Consider the following 19,477-nt stretch of genomic DNA (forward strand, 5'->3'; position numbering starts at 1 on the left):
GGTTTCAACTTGTCATACCAATTTCTTTTTAGAGTTTCAGAATATACTTCCTTTGAAAAATAAAGTTTCCTCTCTCTGTTCTAGCAACCTCAATTCCAAGTAGTATTGCATTTTTTCAAGATCCGTGATCTCAAATTCATGTGTCAACAACTCTTCAATCGGGTCATCTTCTGTCATTAATCTGTCATCAACATAAACTATGAGAAGAGTGAGTTTACCCTTTTGATGTTCTGATGTCTTATGAAGAAGGTGTGATCAACATTGCTCTGTTGGTAACCGTGAAAGTGTGATCGGCATTGCTTTGATGGTAACCGAAGGAGATCATTGCTTTGCCGAATCTGTCAGACCAAGCTCTAGAGATTTCTTCAGTCTGTACAAGGCTTTCTTCAGTCTGCACACCATTCCTTGACTTCGTTGAGTATCAAATCTTGGAGGAATCTCCATGTACACCTCCTCTGCTAAGTCTACGTGAAGAAATGCACTCTTCACATCAAATTGTTGCAAGTCCTTATCAAGGTTAGCTGCACAAGATAAAAAAATTCTATTAGCGTTTATTTTTGCAACAAGGACAAATGTCTCTAGATAATCCACTGTATAAGTCTTGAGTATCGCTTTGCCACCAATCTTGCTTTGAATCTTTCAATGGAACCATCACCTTTATTTTTTACAGTAAAGACCTATTTGCAACCAACCAACTTATTGTCTGGTGGTGATGTGACAAGTTCCCAAGTCTCATATTTTAACAAGGCCTCTTTTCTTCAATCATAGCTTGCTCCTATTTAGAATCTACAAAAGCTTTCCTTCATTTTCGGGAATAGACACAGAAGAAATAGTCAAGGCAAAGGCTCTATCGGAGGGAGACAATGAATTATGAGAGGAAAAATTAGATAAATAGTGTTTGATGTAAGATCTGACTCCTTTTCGGTGAGCAATGGGAAAATATAACTCATTACAAAATGTAGATAACTGACCAGTAGAAGAAGGCTTGGCTTCAGCAGATGGAATGATGACTTCTGCTGTTTCTGCTCTATTTCTCCTTGGGTAAGTTTGCAAATTAGATCTATCCAAACACCTAATAGTCTCCTCCTGTATTCTTACTCCAATTTTACTTTTCTTTGTGGTAGTGGTTTCAACTGAGCTAGGGAAAAACATCTCATCTTCCTTATAATTCTCCCTCTGAAGATGTGATGGTGTAATACTGACATTAGGCTCTGATTCTCGAACTGTAATATTCATACTGACAAATGATCTCCTGGAAGAAGGATGATAGCTTTGTATCCTTTCTGCGTTGGAGAATACCCAATAAAGACACATTTACAAGCTCTAGGATCAAGTTTTCTTGAGTTCCTAGTGTGAGCAAAATAGACACTCTCAAACACCTTTGGAGGAATAGTATATTCGTTCTTACCATTTAAAGCTTCCAGGGGCTCTGAGAATCAAGGGTTTTTAATGGAATTCAATTGATAAGGCAGCTACTAGAACGACATCCCTCAGTATGGTTTAGGTAAATGCATGGCAAACATAAGGCCTTTTGCCATTTCTAACAAATGTCTATTTTTTATTTCGGCAACCTTATTTTGTGCACTAGTTTAAGGACAAATAGTTTGATGGATTATCCTGCAAGACTCCAAATCAGCTCCAGAAGTTTTGTCCATGTGCCATAGTCAGTTTGAAAGATCTTTATGTTGGCTTCAAACTGAGTACAAATCATTTTATAAAATGACTTTAAAAAGAGAAAATATCACTTTTGACCTTTAACAATTACACCCATGTGATCCTAGTCCAACAATTAATAAAAGTAACAAACCATAGACTACCAGACAAGAAAGTGTTTGAGTAGGACCCCATACCTTAGAATGAATAGTCAAAAAGGGAATCATACTTTTATCATCACTCAAAGGATAGGATTTCTTTTAATATGCTTGGCATATGCACAAGCATCACAAGACAGATTTAAACTCAGTTCTAGAAAATAAACTAGAATATAACTTTTTAAAGCTAAATATGATGGGTGCCCATACCGTCTATGAATTTACTAACAACATATTTTGAGATTCTCATTTTTGCCGAGAATACTACCGATAAAGAAGGGGCATAAGTATCGCTGTTCCATATAATCCATCTTCCTTGGCCTCCCAAACACACTCTTGATATGAACGAAACTTCTCCATACAGAAGAGCTTGTTTTAGTTCATGCATGTCTGGAAACTTCTTCACTTCGTGTTCACATCTTCGACTCCCTCTTTCAAGTGAGTTTGGCATGCCATTATGGTCATAATAGAGCTCACTCCATGCCCAATAAGATACGTAAATTCTGTAACTGAATACAAAATTCTCTTGCATATCCTATAAATTCTATTATATTTTGCTTATTCAAGTTCAGTGAATCTAGACACATATTCTTCTAATGTTTTTCGGTGTTGAAGACATAATTAAATAAATACGGTGTGCTCTCTCCAATAACTTGAGTTTTTAGATGAGATGATCAAATAATTCAAGATGATATCAGAGTAGACAGAGTTCTTGGGTTTGAGTCTCACTGCCACCCATTATCAAGAGGAATTTTCACGTGCTTGGCTGATAAAAAAGAATCATGCATGCACGTGAGGGGGCGTGTTTATGACATAGTTAAGTGAATAACATGCTCTCTTTAACAATATAAACTTTTAGATGAGTTGGTCAACAATTCAACGGCGACAACAATTATTTCGACAATCTGACATTTATGACCCACTACCTAATGCTTTTAAATGCTCTCACTTTTAGTCGAACTTAATTTAACTTATTTTAAAAAAATGTATTGATTCCTCTGAAATTCAATTTTTTTAGAAATATAACCATGTAAAGAATTATGTGCTGTTGGGAGGTTGCATGTTCTAGACTGCTAGTGGATTATTGAGGTGTGAGCTGGAAAAAAGGTAGCTAATATTAAAATAAATGACTGCACGTTTGAAATGTATTTTTAGTTGTTCTTTCGAGAAATAAATCGATTTAAAATGTTGCATTGGTTACATAATAGAATCCTTAAAAATGAACTTTAGATAATTGTAGTTTTAAGATACGAAATAATTTCACTATATTATGTGCGACAAGGGGTAAGGTTTATATTAGAATTATGAGTTAGCTGCAAAAATCTGACAGAAGTGTAATTTTTAATTCAGCGGGTCTTTTTTGATTATGATAACTTTCATATCTATGACTATGAGTACAAGAAAGGGATTTTTTTTTGTTAAATGAAAGCAGATTCGCAGGTGCCATACCATTCCCTCTCCTGGTGCAAGAATTGGCTGGGCGCAAAAGTGAACATAACAAGGACACCGCAGGTATTCATAAGCACTGTCATAGATATCTAAGATACCATTGTTCCCCTGATCAGTCCTGTTGTACGATTTTGAAGGTCAAAGTGATATTTTTTTTGAGTTTGTGTCTTAAAAGATCATCTGTCTTCCTTTTTGGTATCTGATACGTTGTTCGATCTCATTCTCAGTCAAATCGGAAAACGACAACTATTATTATCTCCTTTACAAGCACTAATTGTGGGAAAGGCTTCTAGTCATATTAAGCATATGGAAACAGCTCCGACACAATCTCGCCATCCCACACAGACACATCAGAAGGGCTGCCTAAAACATATAATGTCTTACAACAGCAACAACAATAACAAGAACAACATAATACCCAGTGGCAGTGTATTCCCACAAAGTGGGTCTGGGGAGGTGCAAACCTTACCGTTACCTCAGAAGTGAGGTAGAAAGGCTGTTTCTAATAGACTCCCGACTCAAGTCAAAAACAAACTGGAAAAAGATGTAATAGAAGTACAAGAGATGATAGATAGTAAACGGAAACAACAAATAGTCGTAGAACAATACTACAACAAAATAATACTACAAACTGCTTAAACACTAGATAGGATCAGAAATCGAAGAATGAGAAACTACAAGAGTAGTCCTACGACTACTAGTAAGGGCAACAAGACAATGCACTCTACCTACTAATAAGGATCCAGTCCTCCTACTAACTTTCAACCCGAATTCATGTCCATACATTCCTATCTAAGGACATGTCATGTCCTTGGTAAGCTGCAACTACGTCATGTCTTGTCTAATCACCTCTCCCCAATACTCATTTGGTCTACCTCTACCTCCCCTGAGTTCATCCATAGCCTACCTTCTTACACCTCCACACTGGGGCATCTATGCTTCTCCTCATCGCATGCCTGAACCATTTCAACTTCGCTTCTCACATCTTGTCTTCCACCAAAGTTACTCCCTTTTTGTCTTGGATATCCTCAATTTAAATCCGACCTCCCTAGTATACCTACACATCCATTGCAACGTTCTCATCTTCGCCACTTTCATCTTCTGAATATGAGAGTTCCTGACTGACCACACTCCGCCACATACAATATAGTTGGTCTAACTACCACTCTGTAGAACTTGCTTGTAAGTTTAGATGACACCTTCTTATCACACAAAACTTTGGACGCGAGCCTCCAATTCATCAACTTGCACCAATATGGTGAGTGACATCGTTGTCAATCTCTCCATTTTCCTGGATAATAGACCAGTGATACTTGAAACTACTGCTCTTTTGGATGACTTGTGTATCGAGCCTCATTTCCACATTCTATGCAGCATCACTGAACTTGCACTCCAAGTATTTAGTCTTGTTCATGCTCAACTTGAACCCTTCAAACTCCAGGGTTTTTCTCCAAACGTCCAACTTAGCGTTAACTCTGTTGCGAGTCTCGTCAATCAAAACTATGTCTTTCGCAAATAACCTACACCATGGCACCTCACCTTGAATATGCCGTGTCAATACATCCATCACCAATGCGCTAAGGATTCATCCCTGGTGTAACCCATCAACACGGGAAAGTTCTCTGAGTCTCCTCCCAGTATCTGTACTCGGGTCTGACAATTGTTAGTCATTTCTCATATACTTGAATGTTTGATGCAATACATTTTAAAGAACTCCACTCCCCTAGCATTCATGTCTCAGTGTCACTGTCGACCCAAAGCCTACTTTTGAGTGCTGTTATTGGAACTACATTCAATTTCTTCTGATTTAGCAGTTCATCCGGTCTTAGTTTGGACTGTCAGGTTCCGACAAGGGTGATGCGGCAGCTACCTTGACTGAATGATTTAGGCCCTCAATCCGATTTAGTCGTCCTTCGGGGAACAAAGATTGACCTCGATTGAAAGGATGGTTCATTTGGATCAAGGGCCCAAATGACCAAGCTATGCAATGTTAATTCATTAGATGACTTTCACCTAATTGTCTTCATGTGGGAAACAAAATATATTCATGAAAATATAGTCACATGACCTCATACTTTCTAGTTTTCTTTTAAGCTTGCTTATGGATGATTTTAGCATTTAAATTGGTTACTTACTGGCAACTGCAGCTCTATCTTACTCTCTGTCTTTGACAACATCAGTCAGAGCATGATGGCTCAGATGTACAAGTGCATCGAAATAAAGAGCATCAACATGGTGAAGATATCATTCCCAATATGACAAGGTTACCTACAGTGAAGTACATAACCTATTATGAGGATTCTGAAAGTTTTCCAGGAACGAGAACAGCAGTTTGGGAACTTGATAAAGGTATCTGAAATATCTTAATTTTCCTTCTTGTTATTTAAGTCATCTAAATGAATTTCTTGGTTATTCAGCCCTCTCTCTCACTTCATTCTGTTGGCTAGAATATATAGTTTTTCTTTCTTCTGGTTCACCATCTGATTTCCCATGTCTCATTTGTGACTCTGCTTTATCTATTAATACACAAAAGCCGTGGAATGCAGTTAATTTTCTTCTTTTATGATATGAAATTGCTCACCATTATTTCTTTACATTCCTTTCTGTTGTCCTAATTTTTCGGCGAAGGGCCAAATTTTCCCTGAACAATGTGGAGAACAATTTTGCTTCTGTATTAATAGTTGGTCAGCTGTGCCGTCATGTTACCCCACTGGCTCATCTATGCCCTTATTGACTAAGACAAGTGTCCCAATTAAACACTGCTGTTTTTACTATACCACCTATTCTTTTATATACCAACCCCAACTCCACCGTAAAATAACCCCAATCCACCAAAAACCACCATGAAAAGCCATCCTTCTCCAGATTTTACGCACATGCAACTTCGTTACCAGCTCCTTTTTACCATTAGACTCGGCTACATATGACACTCTCCTTGACTCTACAGCTTCCCCTATCTGAGGCTTGGTGGCACAAGCAAAGCTATAATCATCACAATTTCACCCATCAACTGTGGAATAAAACTAACAACTACAAGAACCCTCATCAGCATCTATCACTACCCTCTTCACTGCTACCACTGTAGAGCACCAGCGACCATGGCCACCAGTGCTGGCCTCTAAATTCACATGTGACATATCTATTCTTGCCATTTCAGCAACCCAGAATCAAGAAAATAACTTTCTCAGTAAAAAGAGCATTAACACCTTCAACATTGAAACTTCGGAGGATTTCAACTTCCAAGATTCAGTTTTCGCACCATCTCAACAATTCCACTGTTGGAGTGGGTCAAAGTTCACATTGGTTGGGAATAAATAGGTGGTTTGCTTATATGGACTTGGAAAATCCTCCCCTCATGAGTTAGCCTTAGGGGTTGAGTTAGGCCCAGGTGTCATATTATAGTCAGGTCCATCCTTTTTTGGGCTCCCGATTCATACTCCTGATAGGCCCGGCATGAAGGGGGTGTTAATAGTGGTTAGAGTCCAACATTTGTAAGGAATGGATTGGTGGTTTGTTTATGGATTCATGCAATACTCACCTCATGAGCTAGCTTTTTGGGGTTGAGTTAGGTCCATGTGTCATATCTTTACATCCAGAAACAAGAAAATAACTTTTCTAAAGAAAAGATACCATTAACACCTTTAAAATTGAAACTTGAAGGAACCCACCTTCCAATATTATATCTCTTTTTGTTTTTTCGAACACATACTGTCACTCCCCAAATGGATGTGCGTGGCACCCACCCTATTCTCTGGTGGAAGAACCAATAACCCTGGAAGCATTAACCAACACTTAGAGAAAATAAGAAAACTATCCCATTAATAGTTCGAGGATTATCCAATGTAAACAAAGTAAGAGTGCAGAACATAGTACTAAAACCAATAAACATCCCTAGAATTTGAAAGTCGGTGTACCAAAACATACTAAGCAGTCGTTTGGCCATGAGAATTTTACACTTTTTTGAAAAATTATTTTACTCTAGTGAAAATAGTAGTGTTTGGACATAAGATATCCAATTACAATTCGAAATTGTTTTAGAACTTGTTTTCACTTCCATTTCTCTCACAAAAAATTTAAAACAACTCAAATTTTTATATTCATGGCCAAACATTACTCCAACTCCAACTCCAGCTCTGAAAAATTATGATTTTCATGGTCAACGAGGCCTAAAAATTGTCAAGAAGGGGATGCAACCACAAAAACTAAAGGAAAGTGCATGATTCCAAAACAAAGGACAATGTCATCAAAGAAGGATTCCATGGAAGCTTGAATGTGCTACTCACCTTTGAATCTGGATCACACAATAGAGTCACAAGTGAGGTCTTGCAGGAGCCACTGGAATATGCGATGCACTCAATTAAAGTAAGGGCAGGTGTAGTATCAGTACACAAGAAAATAACAGTGTACTGGTAGGGTCATTTGGCCAACTCAATATGAGAATATGAACACTTAACAGTGTATTGGTAGGGTCATTTGGCCAGCCCAATATGAAAATATGCACTCTTAACCAAAGCGTAGTACAAGTTAATACGTGCTCACCCTAACTACACCTAGCACAACAATTAACAACTAAAGCAATTCAGGACTACTAGCGACAAGTCAAAGACATCTACAATTAAGTCAAGTCCAGTCAACCCAAGTCAAGACAAATTAAGCAAATAGCACAACATTTAAAATGCATTCCTTGGTTCACTCTTGGAACCATCAAACTCACATGTCCCTTGTACATACACACTAAGGGTATCATAATCACCCGCTAGTCATGACCTACATGGGGCAAGTTCCGTCCATGTACCTCAATCTTAGACACAAGTGCCTGCCAACCTTATTCCATCGAGAATGTCCAATTACCGAAACATTCCACAATCAACAATAAAGTAGGTCAAAATCATGCAACAAGATATATCGACCATTACTTGTGACATCCATTACTTTACATAAAGTTCATTTGAAAATGACCACACCCAACAACATGCACTTATAAGCAATACTAAGAAGTAGTTAACATGCACATATAAAACAAATTGGATTAAACTATAATGCCATCACCTACCTCAATCTGATTGTACAACTCAACTAAGCTTGAGTCTTGCCTTTCCATGCAATTTTCGCTTGATCTCGTTCTAGAAATACATACAAACATATAATTTTTGAAATGACCTACCACGTTGGGGATTACAACTCATTCCCAACCCCTAAGGCCAAGTTCATGATCATTCCCTTCCTGTTCTAGGGCTTTTTTATCATAGTTCACCTAAAATTACCAATTTCATGCAAGTGTAGTTTAACAACGTGATAAATTAGTGAATTAACAACGTGCAAGTGTAGTTTAACGATCATTAACCAAAACCTAATGATTTATACTTACATTACTCCCCTGCACCAGAAAATCAACTAAAATCAGCCCTTAATCCTCTCTGAACTGCGTGAACTAGCAATTGTATGTCTAGATTATCAATTTATTAATTAACGGGGATGAATTCCTTACCTTAATGAACAAATCAACGGACAACTAAAGATTTTTGACCAAAATCGCCTCTTCTTTCAAAAACATGTTTTAGAAAATAAACCATTTTTGGATTTTTTTTTAGAATAAAAAAACAATTTATGTCTCTATGACATACGTCACTATAGTGACACATGTCGCTATAGTGGTCGTTGACCGCGTTGATTGGGCGCACTTTCTCTGCTTTTAGGCATGTCTCTATGCACGTCACTCTAATGACGTCGACGGGATAGAATGTCCGGTTTTCCCCAAAAATTCTCTTTTTCACAGTTCAACTTAAATCCAAGACATTCCAAGCAATACCCTTTACGCTAAGATCAATTTTGGGAGTTCTACTTACCCAAATTCAATTTCGTAAAATCTTACGGGTTTCTTATCGTCTTAGCAAACTATAAGTTAAGTGGACCACCATTACACTTACCCAATTCATTCCCGAATTGCCCTAGACCACACCTTGCTCAGATTTCGTCTGAAACTAGCCTAGCCTGAAATTTATAACTTGAAATCCAGGAAGAATTTTTGCTCGAAATTTTAAACGAGGAACTTATACGTATTGATGTAAAGGGTTGTTATGCAAACGGTAGTGTTGCATGAGTTGAGGACTAAACCTAGCTCCTGGCTCTACTAATATGAAACATATAGCCAAGAGAAACCATGGAGTAGAATAGAACAGCTTGCCCCATTTAAGGAAGTAGGTGTTGGATTAGATGACCTATAACTTTCCATTTCTAAAATTTAGCACCAAGCTAAAGAAAGGGAAGAGGGGTGACTTTTCATAGTAGTTTATAGTGGAGTTGGTTTTGGTTTTAAAGTGTGGTGTAATTTGGTTAGGCTCTTGAATGACGAAGGGGATAGAGCTTTTGTGTTAGGGGAACTGGAGCACTCAGAGGAGTGTCGGGATTTTAGCTATTGTAGACGTTTTAAGGTAGAAGAGGTTAGACAGGCTGTTCGCAGAATGCGAAGGGGAAGGGCGACGGGGCCAGATGAGATACCGGTCGAGTTTTGGAAGTTCGTTGGGGAGGCTGGTCTTAGGTGGTTGACGGGATTGTTTAATGAAATCTTCAAGACGGCAAAGATGCCCGAGGCTTGAAGGTGGAGCACCATGATACCTCTCTATAAGAATAAGGGGGACATCCAGAGTTGCAACAACTATAGGGGGATTAAGTTATTGAGTCACTCTATGAAGATCTGGGAGAGAGTGGTCGAGGTGAGGCTGAGACGGATAGTGTCTATTTCAGAAAACCAGTTTGGATTTATGCCTGGCCGCTCGACGACGGAGGCAATTCACCTGGTACGGAGGTTGGTGGAACAGTATAGGGAGAGGAAGAAGGACCTGCACATGGTGTTTATCGACCTGGAGAAGGCCTATGACAAAGTCCCCAGGGAGGTGTTTTGGAGATGCTTGGAGGTGAGTGGAGTACCGCTGGCATATATCAGAGCAATCAAGGATATGTATGATGGAGCGAAAACTAAGGTGAGGACGGCGGGAGGAGACTCAGAGCATTTCACGGTCCGGACAGGGTTGCATCAGGGATCTACTCTTAGTCCCTTTTTGTTTGCAGTGGTGATGGATGTTTTGACGCGGCGTATTCAAGGGGAGGTGCCGTGGTGTATGCTTTTTGCAGACGATGTAGTTCTGATAGATGAGACTCGAGGGGGTGTGAGTGACAAATTAGAGGTGTGGATGCAAACCCTTGAGTCTAAAGGGTTCAGGGTGAGCAGAAGCAAGACAGAGTATGTGGAATGCAAGTTTAATGACGTGAGGCGGGAGAAAGAGGTAGTAGTGAAGCTGGAATTACAGGAGGTAGGTAAGTGGGAGAGTTTCAAGTATCTCGGGTCCGTGATCTAGAGTAACAGTGAGATTGACGAGGATGTCTCGCACCGTATTGGGGCGGGATGGATGAAGTGGAAGCTCGCGTCGGGGGTGCTGTGTGATAAGAAGGTGCCGCCTAAGCTTAAAGGCAAATTCTACAGGGCGGTAGTCCGTCCGGCCATGTTGTATGGAGCGGAGTGTTGGCCAGTTAAGAACTCCCACATCCAAAAGATGAGGGTGGCAGAAATGCGGATGTTGCGCTGGATGTGTGGGTTGACTAGAGGGGATAGAGTTCGGAATGAGAACATCCGGGAGAAGGTTGGTGTGACACCAATAGAGTGCAAGATGCAGAAAGCCCGATTGAGATGGTTCGGATACGTGAAGAGGAGGGGCATGGATGCCCCGGTCCGTAGGTGTGAGAGGCTAGCGTTGGATGGTTTTAAGCGGGGTAGGGGTAGGCCGAAGAAGTACTGGGGTGAGGTGATTAGGCGAGACATGGAGCAGTTACAGCTCACCGAGGACATGACCCTAGATAGGAAGGTCTGGAGGACGCGAATTAGGGCAGTGGACTAGGGCCAGTCTGAGTCGCTAGTATAGGGAACTACTTGGTGGGGGTTTATTCCTGTTAGGAGTCTGTGTCCCATGTTTTATTATGAATCTGTGTGCTTTCCCCTGTTTTATATTACTTATGGGTGCCGTATTTATGTTATGTAATCTTGTAACCTTGTGCTGTGCTTTACTATGTGTTTGTGTGATACCGCGTGTCTTGAGCCGGGGGTCTATCGGAAACAGCCTTTTTACTTCTTCAGAGGTAGAGGTATGGACTGCGTACATCCTACCCCCCCATACCCCACCAGGTGGGAATACACTGGGTTTGTTGTTGTTGTTGTTGTTGTTGTAATTTGGACACGTATCTTTTAATTGGACTAATCAGAATAATTAGAGACATATTAGTCCATAAGACTGGTTAATAGGGCATAGATGAGCCAATCTTGTAATAGCGAGGGCACATGTGACCCAACTAGTAATGGAGGGCAAGATTGTTCCAGTTCGGGGCAAATTTTTTCCTTTGCCCTAGTTTTTATAAGCTTCTATCTTTAGTTTTCCTATATCAATTTTATGAGCTCTATCTAGTATCACTTGTACAAACATTCAGCATTTCCTTCTTGTGAATTAATAATTAGTGGAGTCCAGTCAGTAGCTTGTTTTGAATATCAAGTTAAATCTATAGATAACATCCAAAATTTGTTGTAGTTTTAATGTTTAAAGATATAATTTCCTTTTGGATTGAAACAAGCAAAAGTTTTTTTCTTTTTGAAATCCAGATTGAAATAAATTCAAACATATATATGCACGTAGATGCATGCATTCTGGTTTCTGAGTAAGGGATTAGGCATTTCATAGCTGTAATTATTTGAATTTTTTGTAGTACTTTTATAGATGAACAGACAAGTATTTGAGGGATAGAGGATGATATGTGTATATGAGGAATAGCCACTTATTTCTAGTTTCTTTTTGGTGCACCAATGAAATTCCAGTTTGTATAGAAGATTGGATGTCGTGCAAAAAGGATCATACTATTGTAGATTCTCTACGTTTTTGCGTTCTTCTTATGACGAGAGAATTTTTTCGCTCTTGATAAAATTTTTCTTCTTATCAAAATGAAAAAAGAAGAAATTAGAGCATTGTTATTGTAACACGATGCCTTCCTGAGACTTCTTGGAAGGGCGATGTAAGGCTAGGCAACCGATGTTCCTGTAGTTACTATCTGCCAATCGGAGTTCCCCTCTGTACGCTAGTCAGTGTCATACGGGAAAACCGATGCAAGATCATAATGAACAATTGAGAGAATAGAAAAGAGAGTGAGTCAAGCTTACTTACATTAATGAAAGCATCTATTACAGAAAGGCAACACGATGTCGAGGGGGAGATCCACCAGTATAAAGAATTGTTTGCTTGCTTGAATGTTTGACTACTTGATCCCCCTAATAATGCTTTAAAAAGTAAACCAAAGTTACAGGACTTGACATAAATAATCTAGAAATGTATAAAGGAAATACAGGAAGTAAACTTGCTCTATGTTTATATTGAAAAGATCTAGACTTTCTACGAAGGAAATGTTGGTCTAGTGGTGACACTTAGAGGGGCCATATCCTTGTCTTCGGCATCAGGATCTTCACGCTGTACGCAGGGCATGGACACTGGGGCGTTGCCTGCTGAGGGTTCTGGTAAGGGCTATCAGTGGGGCGACATAGGCACAGACATGCTTGTCACTTGGCATGGGCCGTCCATGGATCTATGCACTGGGAGGCTTGCCAGGGCACTATAGGGCACGACGAAGGGGTCATGGGGCATAGCTGCAAAGCAGCCCATGACATGCAATGCATGCCCAGCATTATTGTAATTGTCAAACTTTGCATCCTAAACTTTATTCTTGTATAATTATTCTTTTGGGAGAAAAATTATATTTTAATTCAGAAAGCATACATCGGAATTTCCAGCTTGCTTGAGTAGCATGTTTTGAGAGCTTTTCCAATTCCATAGACTAATATTACTTTTTTGGTTCCTTCATTGATCTAAGATGGTTGGAGGCAGTTTTAATACTTGACATGAATAAGATATTCAGCTTCCATATGATGCAAGACTAAAGATCTTGTACCATTGCATATGGGGTGGGCATGATATGGTATGTTACTGTATTTGAAACTTCGGTTCGGTATTTTTGGTTCGGATTTTAAAAATATCATACCCTTATCACACCTAATTAGTTTGGTATGGTTTGGTATTTTGAAGTTTGGTATCTGTGTTTTTGCACTATGGTAAAGTTTGTTCAACTTCGACTAATATATACTCATATAATAGCGAATCATGACTTTGACTTTCCAAAAAAGTCTCAATTATATCATACTAACACATTACACATGTAGTAATATATATTCAAAAGAAAGTACAAGCAACTCTCTTCATTAATCAATTAAAGAAAAACATTTAAATCAAGATTGAGGTCGAAATTCCAACATCCAAACATATAGTTATATACTAATACTAAATTGTGCTTGTTAGTAATTTAATAATATATATATAAATTAGTTATATAACTATATATTTAGGTATGATATTTGGTATTTGGGTATGCTATTTATAAATACTGAATGTCAAAAGATTATGTATACCATATATTATACCAAATACCATAATTCCAAAACCACGTAATCAAAAATTTCGATTTAGGAGGAGATGACAGTCTTACTTTCATAAGCTTCTGAACGAAGGAAGGGATACTAGCATTGTGTTGGGGGATTTGGAGCATTTTGAGAGGTTTCACAATTATGGCTATTGTAGGCCCGTTAAGGCTGAGGAGGTTAAGGGGTTATTCGAAGGAGGCGAATGGGTAAAGCGACGAGGTTAGATGAGATTTCAGTATATTTTTGGAAGTGTACAGGAGGGGAGGGTGTGGAGTGGTTGGCTCGGTTATTTAACATAATTTTCAAGACAACGAAGATGCCTGAAGTTTGAAGGTGGAGTACGATGATTCTATTGTATAAAAACAAAGGTGATATTCAGGATTGCAACAGTTATAGGAGTATCAAGTGAGTCTCACTATGAAGGTTTGGGAGAGGGTGCTAGAGTTGAGGTTGCGAAGGATTGTTATTATTTCTGATAATCAGTTCAGATTTATGCCAGGATGCTCGACTTCTGAAGCCATTCATCTTGTTAGGAGACTGGTGGAGCAGTATAGGGAAAGGAAGGACTTGCACATAGTGTTTATCGACTTAGAGAAGACCCATGATAGTCCCTTGGGAGGTTCTATGGTAGTGCTTGGAGGTTAGAGGTGTACCTATGATGTATGCCAGGGTGATTAAGGATATGTATGACGGAGCCTAGATGCGGGTTAGGACTGGGGTGGGGACTCGGAGTACTTTCTCATCTTGATGGGGTTACACCAAGGATAAACTCTCAGTCCGTTTCTTTTTGCCTTGGTGATGGATGTTTTGACGCAGCAAATTCAAGGTGAGGTGCCTTAATTTTTGCTTTTTGCAGATAATGTGGTCTTGTTTGATGAGTCTCGTGGTGGAGTTAATGCTAAATTGGAGTTTTGGAGGTAAACCCTAGAGTCTAAAGGGTAACGTAGGTCCAAGATGAAATATTTGAAGTGCAAGTTTAGTGAGGTCTCTTATGAGTCCGATGTGGCTGTTAAGCTTATACTTGTTCCTTCCTTAAGAGAGATAGCTTCAAGTATCTAAGGGTCTATGATTCAAGGGAATGGAGAGATTAATGAAGATGTCACTCATCGGATTTGGGTAGGGTGGATGAAATGGAGGCTCACCTCTGGAATCTTGTGTGGCAAAAAGGTACCTCCTAAACTTAAAGGCAAGTTGTATAGAGTGGTGGTTAGACCAATTTTGTTGTATGGCTCAGAGTGTTGGCTTGTCAAGAAGCCCCACATTCAAAAGATGAAGGTGGTGGAGATGAGAATGCTTCGGTGGATGTGTGGGTGTACTAGGAAAGATAGAGTTAGAAATGAGGTTATTTGAAATAAGGTAGGAGTGCGCTTCGGTGGAAACCAAGATGAGGGAAGTGAGATTAAGATGGTTCGGACATGTGATGAGGAGGGGAACAGATGCCCCAGTGTAAAGGTGTGAGAGGTTGGATAGGGATGGATTCAAGCGAGGTAGAGGTAGACCGAATAAATAGTTGAGGAGGTGATTAGACATGATATGGAGCAACTTCAGCTTACCGAGGACATGATCCTAGATAGGGAGTTGTGGAGGCGGCGGATTAGGGTAGAAGGTTTGTATTTTTTCAGGATGTATCGTTTGTCTTATTATTTGGTGAATCTTGTTTATGATATTATTAGGGGTCGTAATTTTTATTGTATCTTGTCCTTTTACTATTCCTTGTCTAGATTGTTTTATCTTGAGCCGGGATAGAGCCGGGGGTCTATCGGAAACCACCTCTCTACCTCACTTCTGAGGTAGTGGTATGGACCGCATACACTTACCTTCCCCAGATCCCACTTGGTGGGAATATACTAGGTATGTTGTTGTTGTATGGTAACTCAGTATATATCATACCATGCCCACCCCTAATTGCATATAATAAATTTGATAAAATTGAATTGTTGTAGATATAAGATATTGAATCAACTTTAAACATCTTACACCTCGTGGCAATTTTCAATCTGATGACTCTAACTTTTATTGGGCAGCAAATCACAGGAACATTGTCAGATCTCCAGCTTTGATGCGGGAGCTGTGGCTTGAGATGTGGCATGATATTCATCCTGATAAAAAATCTAAGTTTGTTACAAAAGGTGGTGTCTGATTCCTCATTAACTTTTACTATGAATGTTGAGTTTCTATTGACATTGTAATTATTGCAACAAAAAGCAAAGCGTGGGCCTCTGAGGGATGAGGACTGCTATTGGGATTACGGTAAAGCTCGATGCGCATGGCCTGAACATTGTGAATACAGGTAAGAGTGTTTCAATTAGATTTTGCCAATATTCTCCTTTTTTGTATTTAGGCCACCTTTCTACGGTTACAATGATGCAGATATCTATTCGGGGATGTTCACTTGGGGCAGAGTTGCAGATTGAAGAATTCTACATCTCATCTCCTGTCACACTATGTATGATTTTTAAGGTGTGCTTCTTTCTTTGTTAGAAGGATAAAGAACAATTCTGCAGCTAATTATCCTATGGAAGCATAAATGAGAACCAAAATATGTGATAACAGGACCAAGACTTGCTAAAATGTACTTTGTGCTTCTACAAAAGGGATGATCACTTGTCCCCCATTACCTTGATATTTTGGAAGTACATTTACTGATTTACATAGCTCAGCTGATCAAGGCATGACCGACTTATTCCTTGAAGGGAGCAGAATAATGATGTTCATTTTATTTTATTATTTCATAAAAAATGTCATTTTATTTTAATACTTTTTCAAAAAGGACGGTCATTTTATTTAATAATGTATGATTTAGTGATGTTCTTGGTGCTTTAAACTTTAGTTTCGGGGGGCAAAAAGTGGGCAACTTTTTAAGTGAGTGTGTTGTGCTTTTGACTCCATTTGTTGGAGTTCGCTGGGTTTGTTGTTGTTGTAGTGCTGTGCCTTCCCTCGAGTAAATCCTATCTGATGCTCCTGACTTTCTTTCTGAGAGATGGAAGAAGTTATTGGCAACTATAGAATTGGGTTTCCTCCAAAATAAGAGCTTTCCAATTTCAAGAAGGGAGGAGAGAGGGGGGGGATCTTGTTCTTTGCTCTCCAAGTTTGAATATTCAAGAACCTTAGCATGGTGGTTTTGTTACGATAATTATTGCAAGGAAATGGGACTTGAGTCCCACATCAGTGTCTAATAGCGAACTACGTGGGGCTTATATAACGTTGGCTCTTCTACTTTAATAGCTAGCTTTTGGGGTGTGGTTCTCTAAAGGTTGTATCAAATTCATCACTCTCTAAAGCACCAGTGATAATCCTTTTGACATGGACATTTTGTTTTGCAGAAACAGTAGTACATTCCACACACATTAGAAGCAAGGCCAAACGATTCAGAGAGCAAAGACTGGATGTTCGTCGGGACAGCGTCGCACCCAACTTCGTCTGTGTATCATAAACTCGGAAGCATCTGGAGTTCTGGACCACCTGTACATCCAAATGAAAGAAATTTTGTATAGTATTAATTTAGCACAATAACATGTTCCACATCAGAATGTAATTACAGCATAGAGTCGAGATAGCTCTACTCATTTTAAGAGTGCTGATCATTTATATGCATGGTGTTTTTGATGCCAATAGTTCTGAAAATCTAGTCCATGTATTGAGACTTCACTGATTATTTATTCCATAACTCTGACTGCATCAGAAGTTTGATATCATGGATGCTAGTTCTTTACATAAAAGCATAACTAGGTATAGCTGTAATATAACCTCTTTTCTTAGACTAAAATCCTGAATCCTAAATCCTGGGAGAGTTTTTTCTATATATCCCTCAACTTGTTGCTTGTGTCCTATTAGTAATAAATCTAATCTTTTTTAAGAACTTCCTATCACTGCCGCTAATTCGTGGTGCAAACCTAAGTATTGGACTTCTTTGGCACTATCCCGATATAGAAAAAATATTATATTCTTTTCTGCCTCTAAATATTCTTGCTAAAATAAATAGTCTACATTAATCACCTTGACCAAATATTTAGCTTCTATTTAACACACGTAAAATGATCGCCCTAGCACTGCGATTATTGACCCATCGAATAAAAATTATGAAACCATCAATAAAAAGTAAATGTGATGTACTAGGTCCATTTGCATCCATTCTTAACCCTCTGGTTTGACCATTCCTCAGCCTTTTTAGCACAAACCAAAGACTACAAAGGTGATAACGAGTCATCTTGCATTGAACTCCTCATTAATTTAAATCCAACAACTTCATCATTTCTTTTGAATTTATATATATAGCTTTTAGAAGGGATACATTCTGCTCTTCCAACCAATAAACATTTGATCAGAGCCTATTCTCAAGAGTATTTTCTTAACAAAAATTCATTCTACGCCCTATCGGAGGCTTTAGAGACATTGACCATGTCTAAGTATGTATAGATATAAACCTAAGTATAAACAAGGAAGAAAGTACTCATCTACCATAAAAGACTAATACACGAGAACAATGCATTGAACATATCTTTCCTCAAACAATTTAGAATATGAATTTGATATAATTCAATAATTTTAAGACACTACTAAAAAAAAGGAGAAAATCGACCACAAGTGGTCGGTTTTCCCCAAATTCTGACCACAAAACCTACCAAACTGTGTGGTCGATAAACAATTGGTAGTTTTTTAAAAACCGACCACAATTGGTCGGTTTTTCAAAAAAATATATTTATTTTAAAAATTTATTATTATGTTTTTAAAATTTGGAAAAATAATTTTTTAAAAAATAAAAAAATAAAAACCGACCACAAGTGGTCAGTTTTCTAATAAATAAATTAATTAATTTAATATAAAATCGACCACTTTTCTATTAAATTAATTAATTTATTTAATAAAAAAACCAACCACAAGTGGTCGTTTTTTTTTTTAAAAAAACAACCACTTGTGGTAGATTCTGTTATTTTTTTTTTTTAAAATCAACAATTGTAAATGCTTTCAAAAGTGTACAACACAACAATAGTTTCAAAAGAGTACAAACTACAATATAATGTGTAAATTTAAAGAACAACAATAGTTTCAAAAGTGTTAACAACTACAACAATAGTTTCAAAAATGTACAAACTACAACGTAATATCTAAATTCAAAGTACAACACATACAAAAGTAAAAAAACTAAAAGTCATCATCATCGAATTTGTCCTCATCCTCGTCTTCCATATCCTCATCTGTGCTGATATCATCCAGGAGGTCAAGTCCTTTTGCAGCCCGAACAACATCACCAGGACACGGAGGAATAACCCCTGCAGTCTGAATGAAAGAGCTGAACTGCTCCTGCAACATCCTGATTTGTGATGAAGTTTCCTCCTCCCTTTTCTGCGACCTCTCTCTCTGTTCAACAAGTTCTTCAGCGAGTTTAGAAATCGTACTTTCTAGTCTTTCAATGGTTTCTCTATCAACTGAAGTGCTAAAGTATGCAAGGCCGAAAGAACACCTAATATTGTCGCCAAAAAAATTATTGTGGTATCCGTAGTAATGGCCTCTAACTGCAGGACCCACAACTTTTCCCCATAACTCCTCCTCTACATGTTGGGGTAGTGGGTCACCCTGAGTTTCAGGAGGCTGAGTACTACGATACTCACTAAGGAGTTGCCTATATTTGTCCTATATTAATTCAAAGTAAAGTTAAAATTAAAAGTAAAAAAATATTAAAGTACTTATAATTGAATAATATCAAATTTGAGAA

General features: G+C 38.4%; 1 protein-coding gene across 4 annotated transcripts in view; it reads left to right on the forward strand.

Moving 5' to 3' along the window:
* Nucleotides 1-17,459, forward strand: part of LOC107863897 (phospholipid--sterol O-acyltransferase) — a 50,981-nt gene extending 33,522 nt beyond the window's left edge. For 3 of the 4 annotated variants that reach the window (XM_047409309.1, XM_047409308.1, XM_016710089.2), the window contains exons 11-16: nucleotides 3,252-3,323; nucleotides 5,441-5,609; nucleotides 15,789-15,893; nucleotides 15,970-16,054; nucleotides 16,135-16,224; nucleotides 17,088-17,459. In XM_047409309.1, the coding sequence (XP_047265265.1) occupies nucleotides 3,252-3,323; nucleotides 5,441-5,609; nucleotides 15,789-15,893; nucleotides 15,970-16,054; nucleotides 16,135-16,216 (513 nt within the window). In that variant the 3' untranslated portion in view covers nucleotides 16,217-16,224; nucleotides 17,088-17,459. Of the gene's footprint in view, nucleotides 1-3,251; nucleotides 3,324-5,440; nucleotides 5,610-15,788; nucleotides 15,894-15,969; nucleotides 16,055-16,134; nucleotides 16,225-17,087 lie in introns of those variants that run through there. The other variant, XR_007053551.1, reaches the window with a different exon arrangement.
* Nucleotides 17,460-19,477: the final 2,018 nt, after the last annotated feature.

Source organism: Capsicum annuum, chromosome 3, assembly GCF_002878395.1.
Source record: "Capsicum annuum cultivar UCD-10X-F1 chromosome 3, UCD10Xv1.1, whole genome shotgun sequence".
Lineage (NCBI taxonomy): Eukaryota > Viridiplantae > Streptophyta > Magnoliopsida > Solanales > Solanaceae > Capsicum > Capsicum annuum.